Here is a 22,004-nt window from a genome sequence, read left to right as displayed (position 1 = left end):
TTAGAAATGTAATATAGTGCAAATGAAAAACTGACACAACATACCCCAAAATTACATTTAAAAATGAGAAACACATTATACTGTTATTTGCAAGTATTATTTTCTACATTGACTGTGAAAAAAACTATCCTGAAGAGCTTTTTATTAGGCTTCAACAATCAAAATAACAACTCTAGCTGCGCATAAGACAGCTTTTCCTTGAAGAGAGGCACTTTACAAATCCCAAGCACTCAATTCTTGAAGTTTCTCAAGAAGACGGAAGTTTTATTTGCATTGTAATATTGCCTAGATTTCACAAGTTAGCACAGTGTCTTCATTTCCTCTGTTGTGCAAACATGTGGGACAGTGCTTGAAAATGTCTGTCTCCAGAAGATCGCCGAGGATGTCTCATAGACAGAGAAAAACACAGAGGGAACAATTGCAAAGATTTATTTAGCGCATTCTGTGCTTGGCACTTAGAAACAGAGCTCCGTGCATAGGGCAAATCTTTATACACCTTTCTCTTCATACATATTTTACATACCATTTTTATTGCCCTCTTTTATATTCATAATATTGAATCCCCCACTAGGCATATAAATACATTTATCTACAACACCTCACAACAAATCTCAATAATATCTGTTTTCTGTTACTTGGTATTTGCATTTTCACACAACTTAAATGCATAACTTGCACCAAGCTACAATTGTTTTCTTATTTTTAAAGGACTTGAAGAAAAAAAAACAGAAAAGAAAGATGTCAAAAGGCAACGATCTATTTGGTTAAACAGAGATCATGTGGCAGGTGAGAGGCTGGCAAATTAGTCAACCTCACTGTTACTGAAATACTAATGGTTTTCTATGGCAAATCTTGCATGCAAGGCCAGCTGCACTTCTGAAGAGTAGAGCTCTCTTTCTCATTGCTCTTCCCTATGAGCTCAGTCTGTAGAGTTTCCTCCCATTGGGTTGAGTGCTATGGATCACACGTTCCCCACAAAGGCTGTCATACGTTTGGTTTTGGTGCATCGCTTTGGGTCACATCAACAGGAGCTGAGCTCCTCTCTCCCCCATGCATCTTTCCGAAGAGCAGTCCCTGCTGATGTCTGAGACTCACTTGAGAGTTAAACCTTTTCTTTCTCTTCTCTCTCTTTCACGTCCATCTGCAGGCTGGGTGCTGGTAAGCCTGATCATCACAAAGAAACTGTCAGTCCATTGCGAAAATGCAGAAACCTCTTTGGGAGATGAAGATCCAGCCCAACAGCACCATTCCTGTGGCATTCCAGTGGCAAAAGGACCCAAGGGCCACTGCTCGCTTCAGGAATGGGCTGAGTTATTCCAGCAGTGAGGAACGGTCACAGAAAGGGGAGGTCTTTTAAGCCATGGGCAGTGCAGCTTCAGAAGATGAAGCCTTGGGAAGACTGCCTTTCTCCAACACCTGGAGGAGACAGCACAGAGGCATGGCTCCCTTGACGCTGAGAGCTCACATTAGCTGAGAGTTAATGCATAAACTGTATATTCAGATGCTTCTCTCCAGCTTCTTATTAAAGTCATGCCCTTCTCTCTGCAATGTCCAGAAAGAGCAGGCACTTCATGCCAGGTCTGGAGGCCCTGGACAACAACAAGCTGTGAAGGCTGTCAGTCGAGGCTTTCCACAGGGTTCTGTGGCACGTACCTAGATGACTTATGTTCTTATTTATCATTACAATACTAGTTCTACTACAAGTTTGAAGGCAAAAAGGTACTGGGATGGGTTTATCCCTGGAAACAATGAAGGTCCAGCTGCCTTCAATGCCAAGGATAAGTATGGCTTGTTAGACCATGTGCACAGACATCTGTGAAGAGGAGCCCTGAACTGCACCATACTGTCTGTTGTCACAGGCATTGGCTGCCTGCTGGTTGCTAGAGGGAGGGCTGATCATGTGCATCCCGTGATCCATCCCTGTGGAAAGGTATTGCCTCTCTCCAAAGGCCCCGCTGGATGGGGAAGAGCAGAGTAAAGTGCTTTGGGAGGTGGTGAGTTTCTCTGGGCTCGCCGCCAGCCTGGGGGAAGCAGGGAAATTGTATCCATAGAGGTTGTAAGGGTTGTGCAGGGAGAAGGCGTTGTAGGAGCTCTGCTGCATGTGGCCACCACCAAACATGTGTGAAGAGGAGGAGGTGGAGGCAGGGTTGCCTGCTTGCATGACATACTGGAACTGGGAGCTAGGGAAGGATCCCAGCTGGCCGCTGTACGCCTCCATCTTGCTGTTGCTGGGCAGGGAGGAAGGAGCTGGCATTCCTGAGATCAAGGATGGAGTCCTCTGAGGCATGAAGGTTTCGGAGGGCTGCGAGGCAGAAGCAGTGCCGCTCTGGAGACGGTTGTAGCCGCTGTCACTCAGCCCTGGGTAGCTCTGCAAGGCAGCCATGTTGCTTCTGGCACATGGGGGATAATCAGACAGGTTGAGGTTGCAAAGCTGACTCTCCCGGCAGCCCACGTTGAAAGTGTTGGGGGCCAGATGAAAGGCTGGAGGGGAGCAGGATGGAGAGAGAAGGTGAGAGGAAGCAGATGGTGATGGAGTGCCCGTGCTGGAGGTTGTCGGGGAGGTGCCTGTGCTGCCTCCTGCAAAACAAAACACATGGGAGGGTGTTCAGACCCCAGGATCACATCTGCACAATGAGACTGTCTCATTAAAAACCAGCCTAGTTTAATAAAGAAACAGGGGTGGTAAAATGGCTGCTGGAAAACTCTGCCTTTCTTGGCAAGGGCACTCACTTTATTAATAGCATCCATTGGTCTTTCCTGCTGCTTTTTTGTTATGACTTTGCTTTTCTGCAGAGGTTTTCTTCCCTTTTGAAATAGGAGAGGGAAGCAAGCCTGCCACAGAGTAATCCAAGGCAGTGGGAAAAGCCATAAGGAATCACTGCACTCAGTCAAGCAATCTGCCATTTTTAGGCATGTTTAGCCTTCCTTTTTGGGGGGTGTTATGGGTGTGGGAATCCCTTCCCCTCTCTCCTGGTCTGCAAGAAGACCACCAACCAGTGAGGTGTATGGCCCCACTGCAAACATGCTTCATCACCTACACAGGGGGCTTTCAGGCTGAAAGCATGTTGGAGTTCTGCATTGTTCAACAGTCTTTTCAGGTGGCTCACGGTGTAGCATGAGCCTGGTTTAAGCCAGAAGTAACACCAAAATGGGGGGACACAGGTTCAATCTATTCCATGGAACAGAGAAAGGGGATGTGTCAGGATTTTCAGTCATGTGCTTTAACTTTAAAAGGGATTCCATCTGCTGCATTAGTGGTGTTAACAAAACATTGATATACATGCATTAGGTGGTATCAATGTATTATACAATATTTATGCAATGAATGATAGAAGTTATGATTTTGCACAGCAGAGATGTTCATATATTCTGACCTGGGAAAACAATACTGCATAATACTACCAAGAACAATAACAAACTGAAAGGAAAGTAAGTGATGTGAAGAAGCTGATGGCACAGTTTTGAGCTTAAGAAGAGATTATTTATAGACAAGATTTGGAATGAGAAGAAGCTTCCTGAGTTGACCAGGAAAATCAGTTCTGTGCTTAAGTGAATGCAGTTTTCTGGTGTGAAATAGTTTTGTTTTCATGGGAATGATTCTCTTTGCACAAGAAGCCATTTCTGCATTAGGGCAGCTGACATTGAAGACTCCTGTAAAAGGAGCAAAGAGGTGCTGGTAAAGAGATTTGATGAAGGGTTAAGGAAAACCAGAGGAACTAGACAGACAATTTGTGAGGCAGCATTTTGGGAAAGCTGGAAGATGATAGTTGAGAGGCAAAGGAACTAGAAAACAGGGTGTTAGACTGGGCAGCTGAAATTTAACCTAGGCAAAGATTGCACATAAAGGGAGAGTTTTCCCTTGTGTCTCTTTGTGGAAAAAAAAAATAACAGGGTTTTGATACCAGTCTAGGCCTGCTGCAAAATGGGAGGAACTGAGTGCTGTGCTGCTTGATGAAAAGAGAATAGGTGATGCTAATGGTTAAGAAATGCACTAGAAAGACAGGTTCTGTGTCAATATACAATGGTAAAAATGTAAGCAAGATTATATCTCTTTCTAACACATGAAGATTAAATAGAATGGGATGTTAGAGTGAAAACGTAACCTTGAGACACTAACAATCTTTGGGATTTTTTAATTAAATTGAAACAAGAGTCAATAAAAAACGAAACCCAGCCTTGGGTGAGCAAAGACTGGAGTGGCTGCCATTGACCCAGGGAGCATCAGGAAAATGCATGTTTCTGTGTTGCTAAGTCAAAGCAGTCATTTCCAATATCAGCCATGATTGGGAATTCTTGTTGCCAAGCCACTGACTCCTTTGCATTCATTCAGAAGCATAATGAGGAGTATTGCATCAAATCTCCATTAAAATCTATGAGAAAATCTGAAGTTTCAAATGACATCATGGACTCTGTATCCCCTTCTCAACATCACTGATATCTTCAATGTTGCTAGTGCCATTTAGCTCCAGAGTTCAAAGCCTTTTTGTGTGAAATTCTAATTTAGCTTTCATTTTAAAAGGCAGATTTCCCTACTTCATTTAAAGTCTCTGACAAGCAACCTCTGACTAACTTTTTTTGTGGTAAATTGGTACCACCTCAAGCCTTTCTCTCTGTCTTTCTATTACAGGCTGTTAATACTGCAGCAGGGTCAGGAGACAGGAACACCTGCCTCTAGTTTCATTGTAAAGTCTTTTTTAGTTGAAATTGCTGATAAAGGTGAGATTGCACTGAGGCAAATGACTACAGGCACACATTTTCCTGTTAGCCCTGCACTAAAGAGGGTAACTCCAATAGAGAAGGCGGGCAGACAGCTGAGTTCATATATCACCACTTAGCTGTCAAAGCCCAAAGTAGAGAGGTCACATAATCACAAAACAAATAGAGCACAAAGTGAGATGTATTAAACCCACAGTAATCCCGCACTTGATTCTTTACACCACATATTTCATGAACAAACTTCAGATGGTGACTTACTTGCTGACAGAGCCTGGAGAATAAGTAAAAATACATGTGTATATATATGAGCATTTAATGATCTGTTTGAAATAAAATACATAGAATAAATGATTAACTGCAATGTCTTCATTTCAGTCTTCCTTTACCCCATAGTTAACCTTTCAAAACTATGCAGAGGGAAAGCATAGACATCAGTTACCTCAAGCATTAGGCTTTAAAAATCTGCTAAGGAGTTATGATCAAGTCATACCCATAACTGTGGCTTTGGATCCAGAGAGTAAAAGAGATCACTGCTTGGCAATTGTGTGAGTTGCTTACTGGTTCCAAAACTGAGAACTGCACATTGGAGGTTATTCCCAAAGAGGGACTGAAGTGATTCTTCTCTGAAGTATCCCTATTTGCAGACCAACAGAAAAACCCTGGAGCAACAACACAGCAAGTAGGAAATGAAAGAAATGAGATGTTTTTTTCTTTTTCTCCATAACTTTAAAATGATGAGGAGATGAGAGATCTACCAACAGGAGCAAATGCCAGACCTGACAACTCTCATTCAAGAATGCTTTGCTGCCAGTGCCAACCACAAGCACAGGATGCACCACGCTTCTGCTGCAACAGAGCAGAGCGCAGAAGTTCCTGATCATTTCCAGAATAAACTATTCCAGAATACACCTTTAAGAGGAATAGGAAACAATGCAAAGCAAGGCCCATCTCAGTTCACTTTCTTCAGAAAGCAAATGGCTCCACTCTGCTCTGAATGATTATTTCTTATCCATCTTTGCTGGCAGCAGTAAGTATGGGCCAAACACAACCTGGACTTTTGTTGTAAGTTATAACTTGGACTGTAGTTGTTACAAAGTCAGCCAAATACTCCTAGAGATGGCAGCAAGCCCAGCAAGTATATCCACACCATACTACAGTCTCTGATACACAGATGTGTATGTCGTTTTAATGGGAGGCATGGATACAAACCCATCTAGTACATAAGGCTACACTTAGGTCTGGTTTAAGTCAACCAAAACCACATTTAAGCAAGAGAAAATCAATCCCTCAATAACTCTCCTCCATTCCTCTTCTCTACCCACTGTTCCCCCTGGAAATAGTTGCCAACACCAACAGCATTTACCAGCAGTGTCACAGTATCTTTCACCTCCATGCTTACCATGATTCCAAAGTGATTAATTACTATTGCATCCAGTCTCTAGAAGATCATTCCTGGCCCTGCATACATTAGTCCTACATATGTGCAGTTAGCAAGTCACAGTTATATAAAATACAAGGTTCATAACTTCAAAGTCTCCTTTTTTGCATCTGAACTCTGTCCTGGATGGCAGATGAAATTGTCTGTCCTCACAGCCTCCTGCCATTATGTGCAGGGCTTAGCCAAGCACTGGTACCATCTTGAAAGGAGCCTGCTCTCTGGGCATACAAGTGATAACAAGTGATAAGATTACCTTATCAAATGGACAGGAGCATTTCTAAAGAGGGAAAGTAGAGAATAATCTAGTGCAAGAAAGGTTAAAACTTGCAAACTGGACTGAAAAGTAAGAAATTGTTGGTCAGGAGGGAAAGTGGGAGAAGAAGAATGAAATCATGGTGAAAGACAGGGTGACTCTGTGGAGAAGGTGGGATGTGAAGGCAAACCTTCTTCCTCATGCCAGCAATCCCTCTTGTAACCTGATGTGTAGAAGTGCTGGTTGTAAGCCAGTATCAAATACATGCCCACAAAAATTAGGAAAGAAACTACAGCTTCTTATCTGCACGTAAATAGGAACTGCCATTAAAATATCACCTCAAGCAGCTTATGACTGGTCTTTCTTTTCTGTCATTTGTGTCCTTCTTGGTAATGATGCTGTCTCTCCATATATTTCAAACAGGTCCTTGCTTTTATTTTTTACCTAGACTGAGCTTGTGTTAATGACAATTTCAGGGTCAACTGCAAATGCAAACATATCCATTCCATGAAAGAATGGGTATGCCATAAAAGAATGCCATAAAAGAAGGGCCTGCGGTTGTCCTGATACATTCAGCATGCCAGAGCATCTGAAAGGCAACAGAGACCTCTCCCACACAGGGCAGGTTACATACAGAACTTCTAACACTTAAATGCAGATGGAAAACACATTGCCAGCGGACAGCATTAGCCAAGGGAGCTTTCTGGAAACAGGGAGATGGTGGGAGAGCATCAGTGCCAAGGGAGTCCGAAGCAATTGTGCATGGAAAATTTTCTGGGATCTCTTTTATGAATGACACCACAGTAGTCAGTTGACCCACAACTTACCCCAACCTCTTTTATCTGAAAGGAGCACATAAATCATACTTTGTACTCCACTGAAGCACATTTTCCTTGCTAATGTTTCCAGGCATCAGTTGCTATCATCACCTGTGGTGCCTCTGTAGAAACCTCTCAGTCCTTGAAGTCCTTGCTTAGGGCAGAGGAGGAGAGCAAGCTGAAGCTGAAGTCAGCACAAGATACCTGAACATAAGTGCTATGCAGTGTGCAATGGCAAAGACTCATCAGACAGGCAAGAGCTTTAGAGTAGCCTGGGCAACTTGATTGCTGCCATTATCTGACCACATCAGCAGCCTGCAGCTCCTAGTATATTTGGGCTCAGACAGTGATGGTCTGGTATTCACTGTCTCTTAAGAGCAGATGTGGCTGAAGGTCCTCAGGGCTTGTACCTTCACTTTCTAAGAAGGATGGGAACAACAAGCTGATTTGTCTTAAACTTGTACATTTTGATGAGACAGGCAGCACAGTTATTATTCTTTGAGTGCAAATGCTTCTTAAACAGCTCAGCCTGCTTCTACCTACAAGCTAGCTTAGTTTATCATGGCCACAGATAAGAGTTGCAGGTTCAGCATGGCCAGCCTATGGTCTGGAGGCTGTACTTAGCCCAGTAGAACACTGTCTAGCCCACAGCCACCTTCTCTCACCTTCAGATGTGAGCAGGATGTACTGTAAATGCCAGATCCTTGGGAGTGATAGGTGCCCAACCTCCCTGATAGGTCTCCTGGAGGAGCTACAGCCCGTCTTCTGAGACATGCCCAACACACTGGTATCTCCATGGTGTGACAGACATGTACCTGAGCACCCGGTAGCACAGGAAAGAGGGGTTGTGACCACTAGTCATTCATCTGGCTCACGGCTCTCCTCCTAGCTCTTGACTTGAGCGAATAAGCCTTCCTGAGAGGCAGTTTATAGTCACTTGGGCACAGAGCCATGCTAATGCAGCTCTCCAGCTTTCCAAATGGAGCTGGCTGAGAGCTGGCATGTGCCTAGCCAGCATGGAGCATAGACAGAGGATTCTGTCCATGCAGATGTACTCTAAGTCACTCCTGAAATGTCTGATTTCCGTGAAGACTCTACAGACATGTACACATATGTAAAGATACTTTCTAAAGCACGAAAGAAAACAACTCTTACCATTTTTTTGCAATGGTCTGCCATTAGACACAACAGTAAGTAAATGGGATGGCATGCACAGAGGAAACCAAATTTGCAAAGGGTAAAATCCCCTTCTTGACCTGTGCTCTTGTACATGCATGCACCCTAAGTACGGCTTATGACACTTACTCCTTGCCTTCCAAGTTACTGCACCTTTGGTTACAGAACAAAAATCAAGTATTTGCCCAGAGGTGGAAAACTAAGACAGTAATGGGGGAGGGTTTGTGCAGATTGCCAGGAGATCTGACTGATAGACTGTGAGGCCAAGTGGGTGCCACTGTAATCATCTAATCTCATGTCCTTTAAGAGGAAGGTCTAGCAGAAACCTGGATCCATTTCTGCTTCAAGCAGCCTATGCATCAGTCCTGCTCAACACCCACCTGCATCTAAATGCCACAAAATCAACTGTCATTCTTGCCCTCATATATCATGACATCTTTTGCCTTGCAAGTATAACTGGAAGCCCAGAGTCTCTTTTCTCATCCCTAGCTTTCAAAAATTCAAGCCTAAAACCTTCAGAAGGACTAAAAGATTCTTCATCACATCCTTCTCGTCCCCTCACTACCCTTCTGAATTCTCTCTTCACCACCTGGGAAAATGAAACAGCTTTGATGCCTTTTCCTTGTCCTCTCACTAAGCAAGGGCAGGGCCACCTGGTGATGTGTTGGAACTTCTCTTCATTCTTTCCCCATTCCTAGGAATGAAATATTCCCACTTTCATAGGAATGAGAGCCATTTCTGCCTTCACAGAGTGTAGCTGCCTGTTTCCTCTCTAGAGCCTTTGGCCAATTATCAAATTATGAATCTGCTGGTAAAACCTTTAAAAGGCCCAAATGAGACCCAAAATCTACCGCAAGCCAAATTTCTGGCTTGGTAGAGGAAACATAAAGACTGCTTTGTAGTTCTTTGGGCTACAGCTCACAGAGCACAAAAGATGCTTACAGCAATAGATTTAAGGGTGGAAGTATGTGAGTATGGCACAAAAATAATGAAAGGAAATTTTATTTAAGGTTAGTAAATTATAGAGAAAGACCTTTCTTATAAATTTGCCTCAAATTTTTCACTGGAATTAATGGTAGATTTATAACAACTCAGAATAACACTTCCCTTTAGCTCTTACAGATTTCTGCAACACAAACTGAGCAGTCAGAAAGTTAGAGATAAAACCTACTTCAGTCATCCTCCAAGATAAAATATCTTAAAGCTCTAATGGTAAAAAACAACCCTCTTTTCTAATGTGGACAAAAAGTATAGTTTGGGATGTCTGATTTTCCATCTATATCCAGAGCATTAAGAGTGCTTTCCCAAACAGTAAGAGGTAATATCCCCTTCCCAGTCCCCCCAGACTGTCTTTAACACAAAGGTTTCTGCTCCTCATATAAACACATGGTATTCTAGTCTCAGAAGGCCTGTTGGACATTACTTTTTGTCTTGTTTGCAGACAGTTGCAATGCAGCATGAGCTGTACACCGGCCCCTTCAGAAATGACAGATGAAACCAATTCAGGCACCTACTTTAGTGGAGAAAATTGCTCATTGGTGGTAACTATGCACTGTTCCTTATGCCTACAACCATCAGCTAGGTACAGACATCGACAATGGGATCATGTAATAAAAGCTATCGAAGGAGATGGCACTGAATGAAAACAGGATGCAGAAAAGGATTCCCTGTGGCACAAGTCCTTCAGAAAGTCACAACAGAAGCTGCTGCAACTTCGCAGCTGAGATTAGCTGAAATCATGGCAATTTCTTTGGCGGTGAGAGAAGTAAATTGAATTGCAGACCTCTCCTGCCAATCTTGATGAAATCTGCTTTGGGCCAACACAGGTCCTGGAAGCTCCAGCACATTAAATGATTAAAAAATAGGATAAACAACTATAAAACCACAGAGGCACTGTGGATCAGAATTTTGAACTGAGGGAAAAGGTCTCAGTATTGTGGCAAGCTGAAAGCATGTGCACTTTCTATCTGTAACAAAATAATGTGCCACACCAAAGAAATTATGCTAATCTTCAAAGTGTCATTGCCCTCTCCATACATTTATATGAAATATGATCACCACTCCCTTGAGATAACAGACATTTAGGCTTCAGTAATTAGAATTCAGGGTAAACACCTCCCTGGTGTAACAGAATGCTTCAGGCTTCTTTCAGGTCATCAAGGAGCGCCACAGAATTCGACTCTCAGCACCTCGTGTCACATCTGGGAGGGTATTTTACCCTTTCACCATGAAAGATGAGACTTTGAAGCACCAGACATGCCCATTCCTTAAAGAAAAACTGTCTGCAGCTCAGCCAGGAAGAAGCTGGAACAGTTTGTTCCCTGTTGCTTCATTGAAATGAGACAATCTACAAGCCATTTGAAGAATGCAGCAGAAACCAGCACTTGATCCCAATAACTCTGGCAACAACTGCTCTGTTTCCAATCTCCTCTTCAAGGTCAAAAGAATCAAGAAGATAATTGAGACCAAACCCAGATATCTGACCTCTGCCAATAACCTAGACCATTCACAATTGATTTAGAAAGGGAAGCAGCATCCAGATTATGCTGGTGGCATTGCTGAGAGAACTGATGGCTGCTGTCAGGAGGCAAGTGGCCAAGCAGATGTATTTGTAGGTTGTTCATCCTCCTTTGACATCAGCAGCTCCGCTCTTTTGGGAGACACTATTTGGGGATCTGGGATCTCAGATAATCTGAAAGGCTTTTAGCAGTCATTTGCTTCTTTCTCCCTCCAGGCATCTGTGATGCCTTCAGATGATGCTCTGGAGGGTTCAGTCTTCCCTCGACACCAATGCATATTTGTGCATCCACAATACTGTTTTCAAATGGATGCAAGGGGGACAGCTGTTTAATCACCACCCCCAGCACAGAGAAGAGTATTATACCAAAGAAGGCATTAGTCACAAGAAGTACAGATAAACTTTGGCAAGACAGAGGTGATGCCTACCCCAAAAAGGTAGCCTTTACAGACAGGGAACAGCTCAGCTCAGGATATCCGTCTCCCATCTGCTGATGTATCCATGCAGCGTAGGATCTGTCTGCGCACATCACTACTACAAGAAAACATTGTTCCCTTCCAGCAGTAAATGAGAAGATTGAACCTCTTCCACAGGGAGAAGAGGGAGCCTTTTGCATAGATCCTTTCCCTTTCAGAGGAAGGCCAGTTTGTACACACACACTGCGAGATACGAGCATACCTGCAGCTACAAGAGGTACCCACTGATACCAGAGATAGCAACAGATGTCTTACTGGCAAGAAGCATAACCCTCTTTGCCTCCAGTAAATAAATTTACAGCTCTTGATACTAATCTCAACAACCACTAATGACAATTTTGCAGACTCATTAAGAGGTGGCCTCTCTACCTCTGGTCTCCAGTCCAAGATCAAAGTAGATGCTCAAGCTGGCAGAGAACATGTTGAATCCACTGAGAGCAGTTGGTAGAGTACTCAACTAAAGGCATTTCTTCAAGCAAAGAAATCCCATTTGAATGAAAAGCTGCCTTTAGAACTCACCAGTCAAAGCTGTTTGCCTCTTGTGGATTTGGTATGGAGATATCAAAGCAGTAATCTAATGATGAAATAAAATTTTATGTGCTGAAAACCTTCTGATATACCACATTGTGACTCTCATGCTGGTCCTTTAATTTTGCTTAGGAGGCAATTCTATTTAACAGCTGCCTGAATACCTTTGATTTTACTTCTTGCATAAATCATTAGCTTCTATAGGAAGGATCAGATGCCAATCACTATTCTAGTACTGTTACAGCGCTTTTCTAGTCTATGTCCTGGCAAAACCTAACAGTCACTGTCAGCGACCTACTCATCACAATATTTTGTGGGAAACTGTATATCACAGGAGCCAGCAATGGCCTATTTTACTCTTGGAAAGTGACACAATCCAGTTACTGGAACTCTTATTTTCTTTTTCCCTCCTCTCTTCTTTCTTTTCTCTCTTTTTCTTTTTTTTTTTTTTTTCTATTCCCTGTTAAAACCAAGAACCTGAACCACAGATTTTTCATAATGAGAATCTGGATGAGGTTCAATCTAAATTTTGAAAATACATTCCAATTAAAGACTTTAATAGATTCTTGGCTTTCCCCACATCTCTTTGCCATGTGTATTCAATAGTTCCAAGCCTCCTTTTTCCCTAGTAGGGAGTAAACTGCAAGGTGAGTGACATCATTCTCCAGAAGGTCAGCCTTTCCTGGACTGCTGTTTTCTGAGCATTTCTTGCAAAGATTTTGGTGAGGGCAACTTCTTTTTTTGTCCAAACTGGCTACAGATCTGCTGCAATCTTGTCAAACATGATACTTGCCCTGGTAAAGCTGCTACTTTTGGATTTCCTGCTCCAAAAGAGAGGGTTTGTTCTCAGGCCAGAGGGTTTCACTGACAGAAACAGCATATTCTGCATCTTGCTATGGTGATCACTCAGGTCACAGACCTTCAGAGACTTACCGCTTTATTTCAACAGCAACACATGCAAGTAAAGCTTATGGACCACTAGAGTTAGCCACATGAGGCATCTGTGTGACTGGATGATATCAGGCTTTCCAGTTTGTGTGGCAGCTGAAAGCTGTCATTGTGTAGATTAGAAAGTTATTTAATCCTTGTATGAAACAGCTGCATCCAGCACACCAAGTATCTATTTGGTGTGTCACTGTGGCCCTTGCTCAACATACAACTTGGGCCAAACAAACGAGCGTTGCACTAAGATGTATGTTGAATAGCAAAAGGGATAATGTGGAAAAAATTATAATACTTTTAGATAATTGTATCATGTGGATGCATCTGGAATACTCTGTGCAGACTTGGTTTTAAAAACTTATTAAGGATCTGGAAAACTTCCCACTTGAAAAGACTGGTACTATTCACTGTAAGAAGCACAGAAGAGGGACATAAAACCTTATAAAATATTACATGTATGAAGGTGGATGAGGGAGAACTTCTGTTCTCCTTATCTCAACACACATCACAAAATGGAATGAACATTCAGTTAGAGTAGAAAAACCAGAGCCACTTGAATGAAGCATGTTCCACACATTTGTGTCATAAAAACATAGAAATTGCAGTCATAAGTGTCTATTGAGGATGGGTGACACAAGCTGCCATGCACTCTTCTCTCTGTAAGATAGTATAAGCTGCAACAGTTTTGTACTTCACCCTTTTGGTTAAATATAAAAACTAAGTTTCTATTCTCAGGCATCTTGTTCATCCGACAAATTATTATACCTTTAATTCTCTGAACCTTCTTCAGTCTCTTTCCACCCTTTAAAAAGACATGCTGTAGAAGACCATGTTGTAATGACAGGTTGCAACTAGGAAATTGTGTCCGGACTAATTTACCACTCCTTTTCATCTACAAGGAAGATAGCATGTCCCTTTTTATCACAGTATTACTTACACTGTCCTTTGCTTGTGCAGTGGCTTATCTACCAAGACCTCCAAATTCCAGTCAGTGCCAACACTTTCCAGCACACTCAGTGGGTACATTTGTACCACATTTCGTTTCTAGACACATGATATTGTATCTGGATGAACTAAAAGCCGTGCTTTGCTTGAATGCAGGCAGGTTACCAAGCAATCTCTTACTGCCCTTCTTACTTTTGTCCCCATCATTACTGACCACTTTGCAGTTTTATGAGATTTGTTCCTTTTAGCAGCTACACGGTTAGTTCTGGACAAGTCAGTACTGGAACCAGTCTACAAAGCAACACCGGGACTGTCCTTACTGAATAGGGTTTTCACAGTTATCACATCAGTGTTAAGATCAGTCAGCTACTCATTTCTTACCATACAGTATTGTTAACTTTTCCAAGGTGCCATATGTGGCAAAAAATTAAGTGCTCTCTGAAAATCCATCTCTTCTATATAGTTATTTCTATCAGTCAAACACCAATCTAAAGAAATATTCAGGTGGATTTGTTTGACAAAACTGTTTTGGAAAAGGCAAATAATCCTTTCATTTCATTAAAAAATTACCAAGTGACAAACAAGTGCTATGAATCCATAGCAACCCATAGCACAGAAGAATCCAGCTGGAAAGCAACAAAAAGCACCAGATTTATGCTGCTGAAGTCCCAGGCTTCTGCTCCAGAAAATGTATTTTTTTTTACCACAGTGAAGGGGACTCACCTGTAGAAAATCCAGACTGAATTCCATAGTTCCTACAGGGAAACTGCTCCAGGACTTCCTCAGGTTTCATATAACTGAAGCCTATTGCTTCTTCCCTGACACCACTGACAGCATCTTATTTCAGTACTGCTATGTCCTCTTTCCTTTCTCATCAGGTTGAACAACCATAACTCACTCCTCACTGACAATGTTTCTTCCTAGGCATGTGGCCACTTTTACTGCTCTCTTTTCTCTCTGTAATTAAGTGTACACTCCTCTTAAGCTGCAGTGGACACATCTATCCCAGAAGTGTCCTGTGGCCCCAGTGCATTTTCCCAAACAGAAATTCAAGGAATAAAATGGAGGCTTACAAGTCCTTAAATGTTTATTCAAAAATGCCACATATTCACCCAGCTTTGGAGACAAAAAGCATGATCTAGAATTAAGGTGTCTGTTTATTAATATAATACCCTAGAAACTTCTAATTCATAAATATGCCCTAACTATCCTATGATTCTGTTCAAGGATATGAGATAACAACATGCAGCTCTGAGCACTGATGTTTCAGATGGAAGAGAGGAGCAAAGTCTCAGGTAAGTCACTTCCATGAAAAAATTGGCTAGGGTTCAGAATATCTGAGGTGCAATAGCTTATGCTGAAGTCAGCTGTTAAACACCAGTGATCCACTTACCTGTCACACAGTTCATGTGCTTGAAAGTAAGGAGATGAAGAGGTATGGGCATAGTACCTCCTGGTTATCTTACATTTGGAGGGAACAATCACATGTGGCTTAAAACCATCTCAGCATTTCTTGCTCTTTCTGATAGCAACTCCAAAAGTCTCCAGACCAATATATTTGTGTTGACCTTTAGGGCCTGTCCCAGCAACCAGAAACTAAAATAGACTGCTTGCACCTTGGATATGCACCTATTGCTGAAACCTGGGGATCAACTTATTACAGCAGCCACTAGAGAGGTGAGCACTATGATGGAGAGAATATTTCCGATTCATTATCTTGAGATCATGTTGCAGGACTAAATGCAGACCTTTAGTGCATGGTTTTGTAGCAAGCTGTTAAGTTTTGACACTGACCTGTGGACACAACTTTCATAAAGGGCTGCCCCTAAGCCTAATGGTCTGTGGTGCAGTGGTGGTGGTCTGCACAGAGCCGGATGGTCACAGGGTACTGGCTTGCTTCCTTGTTTTTCAGCTGCCAAACTACATTAAAGCTAAAAATACATTGAATATTTTCCTTTCCTAATATTACCTTACCACGTAAGCAATAGCTGGACTTGCCATTAGATGTTATCTGATCAGCAATGGGAGGGGAGGCGTAGAGGGGGTGACACAGAGAAGGGAGGCTGCCTCAGCACTGTGACCAAGAGGAGAGGCTGTTATGTTTCTATTTAGATGGGTGATGAAAATCCCTCTGAATCCCAGTTTTAACCCATCCCTGACCACAAGTGCTTCTCAGCACAAGCCCCTGAGTTTGTGCATGTCTTCCTCTGCCTCATGCTGCACTGTGGTTGTGTAAAAAACACTCATGTGGAGTCTAATGCAGCCAGCAGGAGTGTGCTCTGTCCTCCTCTGGTGCTGTGCCACCAGAAAATGATTGAGCAGGTGACCTGGGCTCTGGTCCCTCACAGGGAACTGGGATGAGGAACAGATAGCTAGAAGATGTTCCTGTGCTGGATTCCCTTCCGATTCTGCCCTGGGGATAGGCAGATGCAGCAGCCACTGCTCCTCTCCCTCTACAGGAGACCATGCCATCCATATGATGGATTGAAGGTCTAGAGGGAAGTTTTGGGGTGATGTCAGGTTCAAGTATGAGAGGCTAGAGAGTCTGCTACATAGGGCATGCATTTGGTTTTGAATGTTTAACCTCATAACTGTCACATTTGAACATGGATTTGGATTGTCTCTTTTCTTGCATGTATATTGGAATAAAAAAAGGACCAGGTTACCCTGATACCTCTATTCCCAGTGGTTTTTTAACTACAAATAACTTCAGTTAAGTGAATGGGGAAGTCCCATCCCTGAAAAAAAAAAGAGTAGAGTAGCGCGGCCTGAAACTAGAGATGAAAGCCCTACTTAACAAATGAGAGATGTAAAGGGCAGAAGCTATGAAAAGACACAGCATGAGCAAGCAGAAAATGCTTGGCCTACCTAATAATTCCTCCCAGACTCATAGTAGCAGAAAGTTCCTCCAGAAAAGCCACTGAATTTTGAAAGCAATGTGATCCTGGGGGAAAGCACATTTCTGGTCTTCTTCGCTTTGTGTTTTCACACAAATGGCAAATGCTACCCATAAATGGAGAACAACACGTCTGGTATGCTGAAGCCTTTCCTCTCTGTGCTCGCTTCACACTTAACTCATGCTGTGTACTTGGGCTGGTTTGCCTAGCTCTAAGCTCTATCCTGCTTCTCGTTCTATCCCTTGGAACTCCAGCTCTAGCTCTGGGGATGCCAGGAAGATGAAGCAGCTCCATTGCACTTCATTGCACTATTCTATTCTATGATTCTATAAGGCACTGCCTGTCCACCATTTCCATCCATCCTCTCCTCTTCCACAGCAGTCAAGGGCTCAAGAAGGTATCTGACATGCCCATTCTAGCAGCAGGATGCACAGCAGAACAGACCTTCTTGTGCCCTTTCTACAGCTCTTTTCATGCCCTTTGCTCACTCACCTTGCTGCTTCTGCATAGTAGTGAAGTCTTCGAAGGTGAGAGTGCGCACGGGAGGCCTCCAGAAGGCATAGGTCTCCATAATGGCTTCTAGCCCCGTCCTGTGCAATGAAAATAAAACAAGCAGAAAAGTATGTCAGTCAGTTGGCAAGGGTATTGATGCTGGGGGAAAAGGGCTCCGACCTCATTCAACAGGCTGCCAGCAGCCACCAAAAGGTCACCTTGGCATCTGTGAACTCCTCAGGCAAGCCTTCCCGCACAGGTCACCAGAGGAAAGTGCAATTCCCCAAGTGCAGGATTGCGAAAGTTCTTACGAGTCTCTTGGTGCCTTTTAAATCTTTTTATATTTAACAAATATCCCAGACTTTCCTTATGCATTGCAGGGGACACATGATTGCCAGATCCTTAAAGCATACTTCATCATAAAGCAGGCTTCCACACTTTGGGGATGCAAGCTGTCATGCAAACAAGGGCAGTCTGGGATTCAGCCTACAGAATCAGAGATTTTGTGAATTGCCTTTCTCCATCACTTTGTAGCTCTGGATGCTGTTCTGAAGTGCTATGGGAAGCCATCAAAAAGGGAATCTCCTTGGTTTTGGAGTTCAACTAGAAATACATAAGATGCTTTTTATAAAAGATAGGTGGCATCTCTGCTTTGGGTCCCTAATTCACTGCAAAAACATTACCAAAGAGAAAAAGAAAAAATCAAGTGAGAACTTCTGTTGGTCTCAGATTTGTCCTTAATTTCACCACAGAAGCTAGCTCTGCTGAACATCTCTAGTGAGGACACAGGTGCATTATTAGGAAAAGACCCTTCTTTACGAGATAACCGCCTGGAGTTTCTTCCTAGGAAAGACTTCCCTCTGTGAAAGCTGCACATTGCTCCATTCCCCATTCCTCACCTTCCCCTGCCTGTTTTCCAGCAGCAGGTTATAGCCCTTGCACTGACTGAACACGAACAGAGATGCTTCATCAAATGTGAGAACATATCCCCTTTCAGTGCAAAAGGCTCTAACATCCCCAGAGCCTCTCATCAGATGTTGAGCTGATACTGGAGCTGCCTTTTGCTTATGAAAATGTCTTTCTGCACGTGCCTCCACTCACTCAGTTAACTTTCCAAACTCTCCCCGGAAGCTCAGATGCTTTAAATACATTGGAGTTGGCAAACCAAACTCTGTATTTTAAGAGGAGGTTTAGAAGAGAGGTTGTTGCATGGTGTTTATTAGCTGCTAAGCTGTTAGAAGTAGAAACAGAAGACATCTCTGCATAGCAGTCTCACACTAGTGCTGAGCACATTACAACAAAACTATTTGGTTAATACAGTGGCCTCTGCCAGCTCATGGAGCTCAGAGACAACAAGGCAGCACAGAATGTGAACCCATCTGCTAAGCTGGGTTCTATGTGCAAAAGCAGCTCTTTGACTACCGGTACCACCCCCAGGATTTCCTCTGCTCCCTGTGTGAGAAAGCTGCACGTGTTCAGGCTCCATCTGCTTCTCAACACAGGCAGCCGGGAAGAGAATGGCACCTTTTTGCAGCCTTATGAAATGATCCCCAGTGCAAACACTGAGGGAGGAACTTCCCGGTACCATATATCCAGGGGGCATAAAATACCTTAACCAAGTTGCTCTGCAACAAGACCTGCTGTTAGAAGGACCTAGCTTGGTGATTAAAACCAAGTAATAGATGCAGAAATGCAGACTGAAGTGTCCAGCTGTGCTAATCCAGCTGCTCTGCATCTGCCACAAAGATTGTGCAGGGAAATAAGGAGGCCAGTTCACTAAAACCAGTGCTCACAGTCTGACTCAGACATTAGATCCCTGTGCACATAACCCCACTCTGCACCAGCATCTGACTTCCATCTCTGCTCTCATGACTCCCTTCCAGTAAAATCCAAGCCCTAATTGGGAGGTGGCTCAATGAAACAGTCAATGCAGGTTTAAACTATTACCCCTGCCTGGAGTCTGCATCAGTTTCAGATCAGATTTATTCACAGTTCTAAGCTTCTAGCTCTCTGTCTACCACTTTCCCCTGTATCAATTCAGTTCTTGCAACTACCTTAGAATTTGTACTTCTAAAGGAAAAGGGGGGAAGGGAAAGAGTAAGGGAATAATAAAAAGAAATAAAACAGTAGATTAGGAGTTATATAGTGCTGTCAAGGGTTGGACTCCACTGTGCCTAAGAGGGTAAATGGCAGCAGTGGGGTTGCCAGAGCAGCTTGCAAAGTTGCTCTATTCCTGCCTTGTATGCCATGGAAAGGAAAAATGTGACTAGGAACCCATGTCCTCCCGCTCCAGGGGATCGGGTCTAGAACAGCCCCTTTGTTGTGGACACAGCTCCTGTCTACCTCCCTTTTCCATACTGCAACTGCCAGCAGCAACACTGTGGTTTCACGGGATTCCCCGATTGCCCTGCAATGTGGAGGGCAGCTCTGCAGCCACAGGTGCCTGAAGAATGGATGCCAAACTCCACATCTGGCTTAAAGCCACCTCTTTCCTCTTCCTGTCCCAAACGAGAGTCCTTTACTCACTCCTAGTTGTGCACATGTTAAACATGCCTTATAAAACACTCTAAGTATGCGGGTGACAGAGCTTGAAGTTATGTCCAGTTCCTCTATGCACAAATTTAGGTGTCTATATACTAGATCATCATTTTTTCCTGTTGCTTTGTTCATTTGTTTGTGCAGAACAAACATTGAGTGTTTTTGAAATAGTATCTAAGCAGAACACATCCTCATGGAACTTTCACATCCTTTCATGTATCAGACAAGATCCATGAGACAACAGCCTCACATGCTAGCTAAATTTTGAGGCACCTTCCATGCCATGTATGGAGTCTTGCAGAAAAAGAACATGCAGCCATGCAGAAAACAGCTTTGGTGAGAAGGCACACCATCTTTTTGTGACTGATTTTACCACTGTAACCACAGCCTTTCAGTATATCTTTTTTCTTCCGACTGTGACGTATTCCTATTATTCAAAGAAAATATTGAGATGAAGAGGTGGGAATCAAGAAACTCCATTGCTGTCAGCTCTAGAAACCCTCTCTCCCATAGCAGTTTATGACATTGGTCTGGTACCAAGATATCCAGAGCCACATCACAGACCTCCACCACAGGAAAGAAGGGTAGTCATCTTCTAGTCAGAAGAAATACTGAAGTGCTATTCTGTGTATGTTCTAGCCCTTAACAGGGGAAACAAACCCCACATTGCCGATGAAGAGACATGCTGGGACAGCAATAAATGCTGTTTTCAGCATTTCTGAACTGTCAGCAGCTTCTTTGTGGGCTCTGGTGAGGGCTGCTTGTACCAAGTGTGATGGACATTATGCATATGTCATCCACTTTTTCTTCCAAAAACTGCACTGAAAAATTGACTTCAAACTGTCTGTCAGGCCATAAACCCTCCCCTCTCACACCATCTTTATGAAGGAAGTAAAAAAAAAAGTATCAGAAGAGGACTCACTGCCAGCTTCATTTTAATAAGGTCAGTCCTTTAAAATGTATCCAAAATTCTCTCTTTTTCATTCATTCTTTTATATTTAATGCTATAAAGTTTTAATAATAGGCAATAAATGAAACAGTTCCATTGTCTGAAAAATGAAAAAAGATGTACAAGCTATCTATGCACCTCCATAATCCATCCCATATGGCTGACCTTGCCGTTCCCACTGCACACAGGATTCAGGTCATCATTGCATTGTTCACTAGGGAAACCAAACTACTGGCTCCAAGCACCCTCCTGGCTCTCTTATCCTAGACAAAAGCTCAAAGAGCATTTCCAACACAAACAACTTCTATTCACCTCAGCTGCCCACATCTGAAAGAAAAGTGCTGTTGCTTGCTGTCAGCTTAGAGTTTTATTCTTCCATGACCCTGCTGTGTTTCCTGACTCTTGTCCCTGCAGGTTTCCTCCTGGATAAGGGGCTTCTGCAAGCATCCCACTGTCAGATGAACTTTACTCAGTCTCCAGGAAAACGTTCTGTGGCATTAAATCTGCACCCTCGCTACCCAAACATTTGGCGAGCTGAGCTCCATGTGTCAAAGCCTCTGGTTCTCAATCTCTTGAAGTTCAGGAAAGCAAGTAATACCTACCTCATACAAATACTATGTAGGTATCCTTTTACCACCAGGACTAGCTGTCTTGTTCCACTTTTACAGATGCTTTACATGCTTTTGCAGATAAAGCAGAGAGGGACCAAAAACGGTGTAGAAGGAATCTCTAAGTGGGTTAGATTTGACCTTCCAGCACAGGCTAACTCCATCCATCAGGGCTAACAGCTACATTACTGAACACCATTCATTAGCATGGTTTGAGTGCAAAACAACATCCAGCTACCAAGTTGTTTCCCTCTGAAATACCTCACTGCTCCTTCTCCCTGCAGAAGGACAGGGGCAGTCAGCTGTGCAGGGAGACAAGGCAAACAACTGAAGGAGATCCGAAAAGGGATCTGTGAAAATAATCGCTCCCCCAGATGGATACAGGCAGTTCCATCATGATGGGGTGTCCCTAGAGCAGCACGTTTTTAGCAGTGTCTTGTACTAATGAAGGGAGACTATAGTTAGAAGGAACTATAGAGGGAGGCTGTGAATTAATGGAAGTGAAAGATTTTAACTGGAAACTGGTTTTAAAAACAACAGTTGCCTCCATAGTTCCTGCAGCAGGCAACAACAGTGAAACAATATCAGGATGCAAAGTAAGTGAAGGAAAAACATCCATCTCCATTTCATGGAAAAGCCTCAACATAAAGCAGAAAGGAAATGTCCTAGGCAAGAAGTGGCCTAAGAGTTCTCTGAAAACCTCTTGGATA

General features: G+C 43.1%; 1 protein-coding gene across 2 annotated transcripts in view; it reads right to left on the bottom strand.

Annotated features, from left to right (window-relative positions):
• Positions 1-237: 237 nt before the first annotated feature.
• TBX15 (T-box transcription factor 15) overlaps positions 238-22,004 on the bottom strand; it is a 96,020-nt gene continuing 74,253 nt past the window's right edge. For both annotated transcript variants that reach the window (XM_031046881.2, XM_005146627.4), the window contains exons 7-8: positions 17,200-17,297; positions 238-2,577 (exon numbers count right to left, since the gene is read on the bottom strand). In XM_031046881.2, the coding sequence (XP_030902741.2) occupies positions 1,793-2,577; positions 17,200-17,297 (883 nt within the window). In that variant the 3' untranslated portion in view covers positions 238-1,792. The remainder of the gene's footprint in view (positions 2,578-17,199; positions 17,298-22,004) is intronic.

Source organism: Melopsittacus undulatus, chromosome 2, assembly GCF_012275295.1.
Source record: "Melopsittacus undulatus isolate bMelUnd1 chromosome 2, bMelUnd1.mat.Z, whole genome shotgun sequence".
In the NCBI taxonomy this organism is placed as follows: domain Eukaryota; kingdom Metazoa; phylum Chordata; class Aves; order Psittaciformes; family Psittaculidae; genus Melopsittacus; species Melopsittacus undulatus.
Note: the sequence above shows the minus strand (reverse complement) of the source record. Positions and strands in the feature narration are given on the sequence as shown.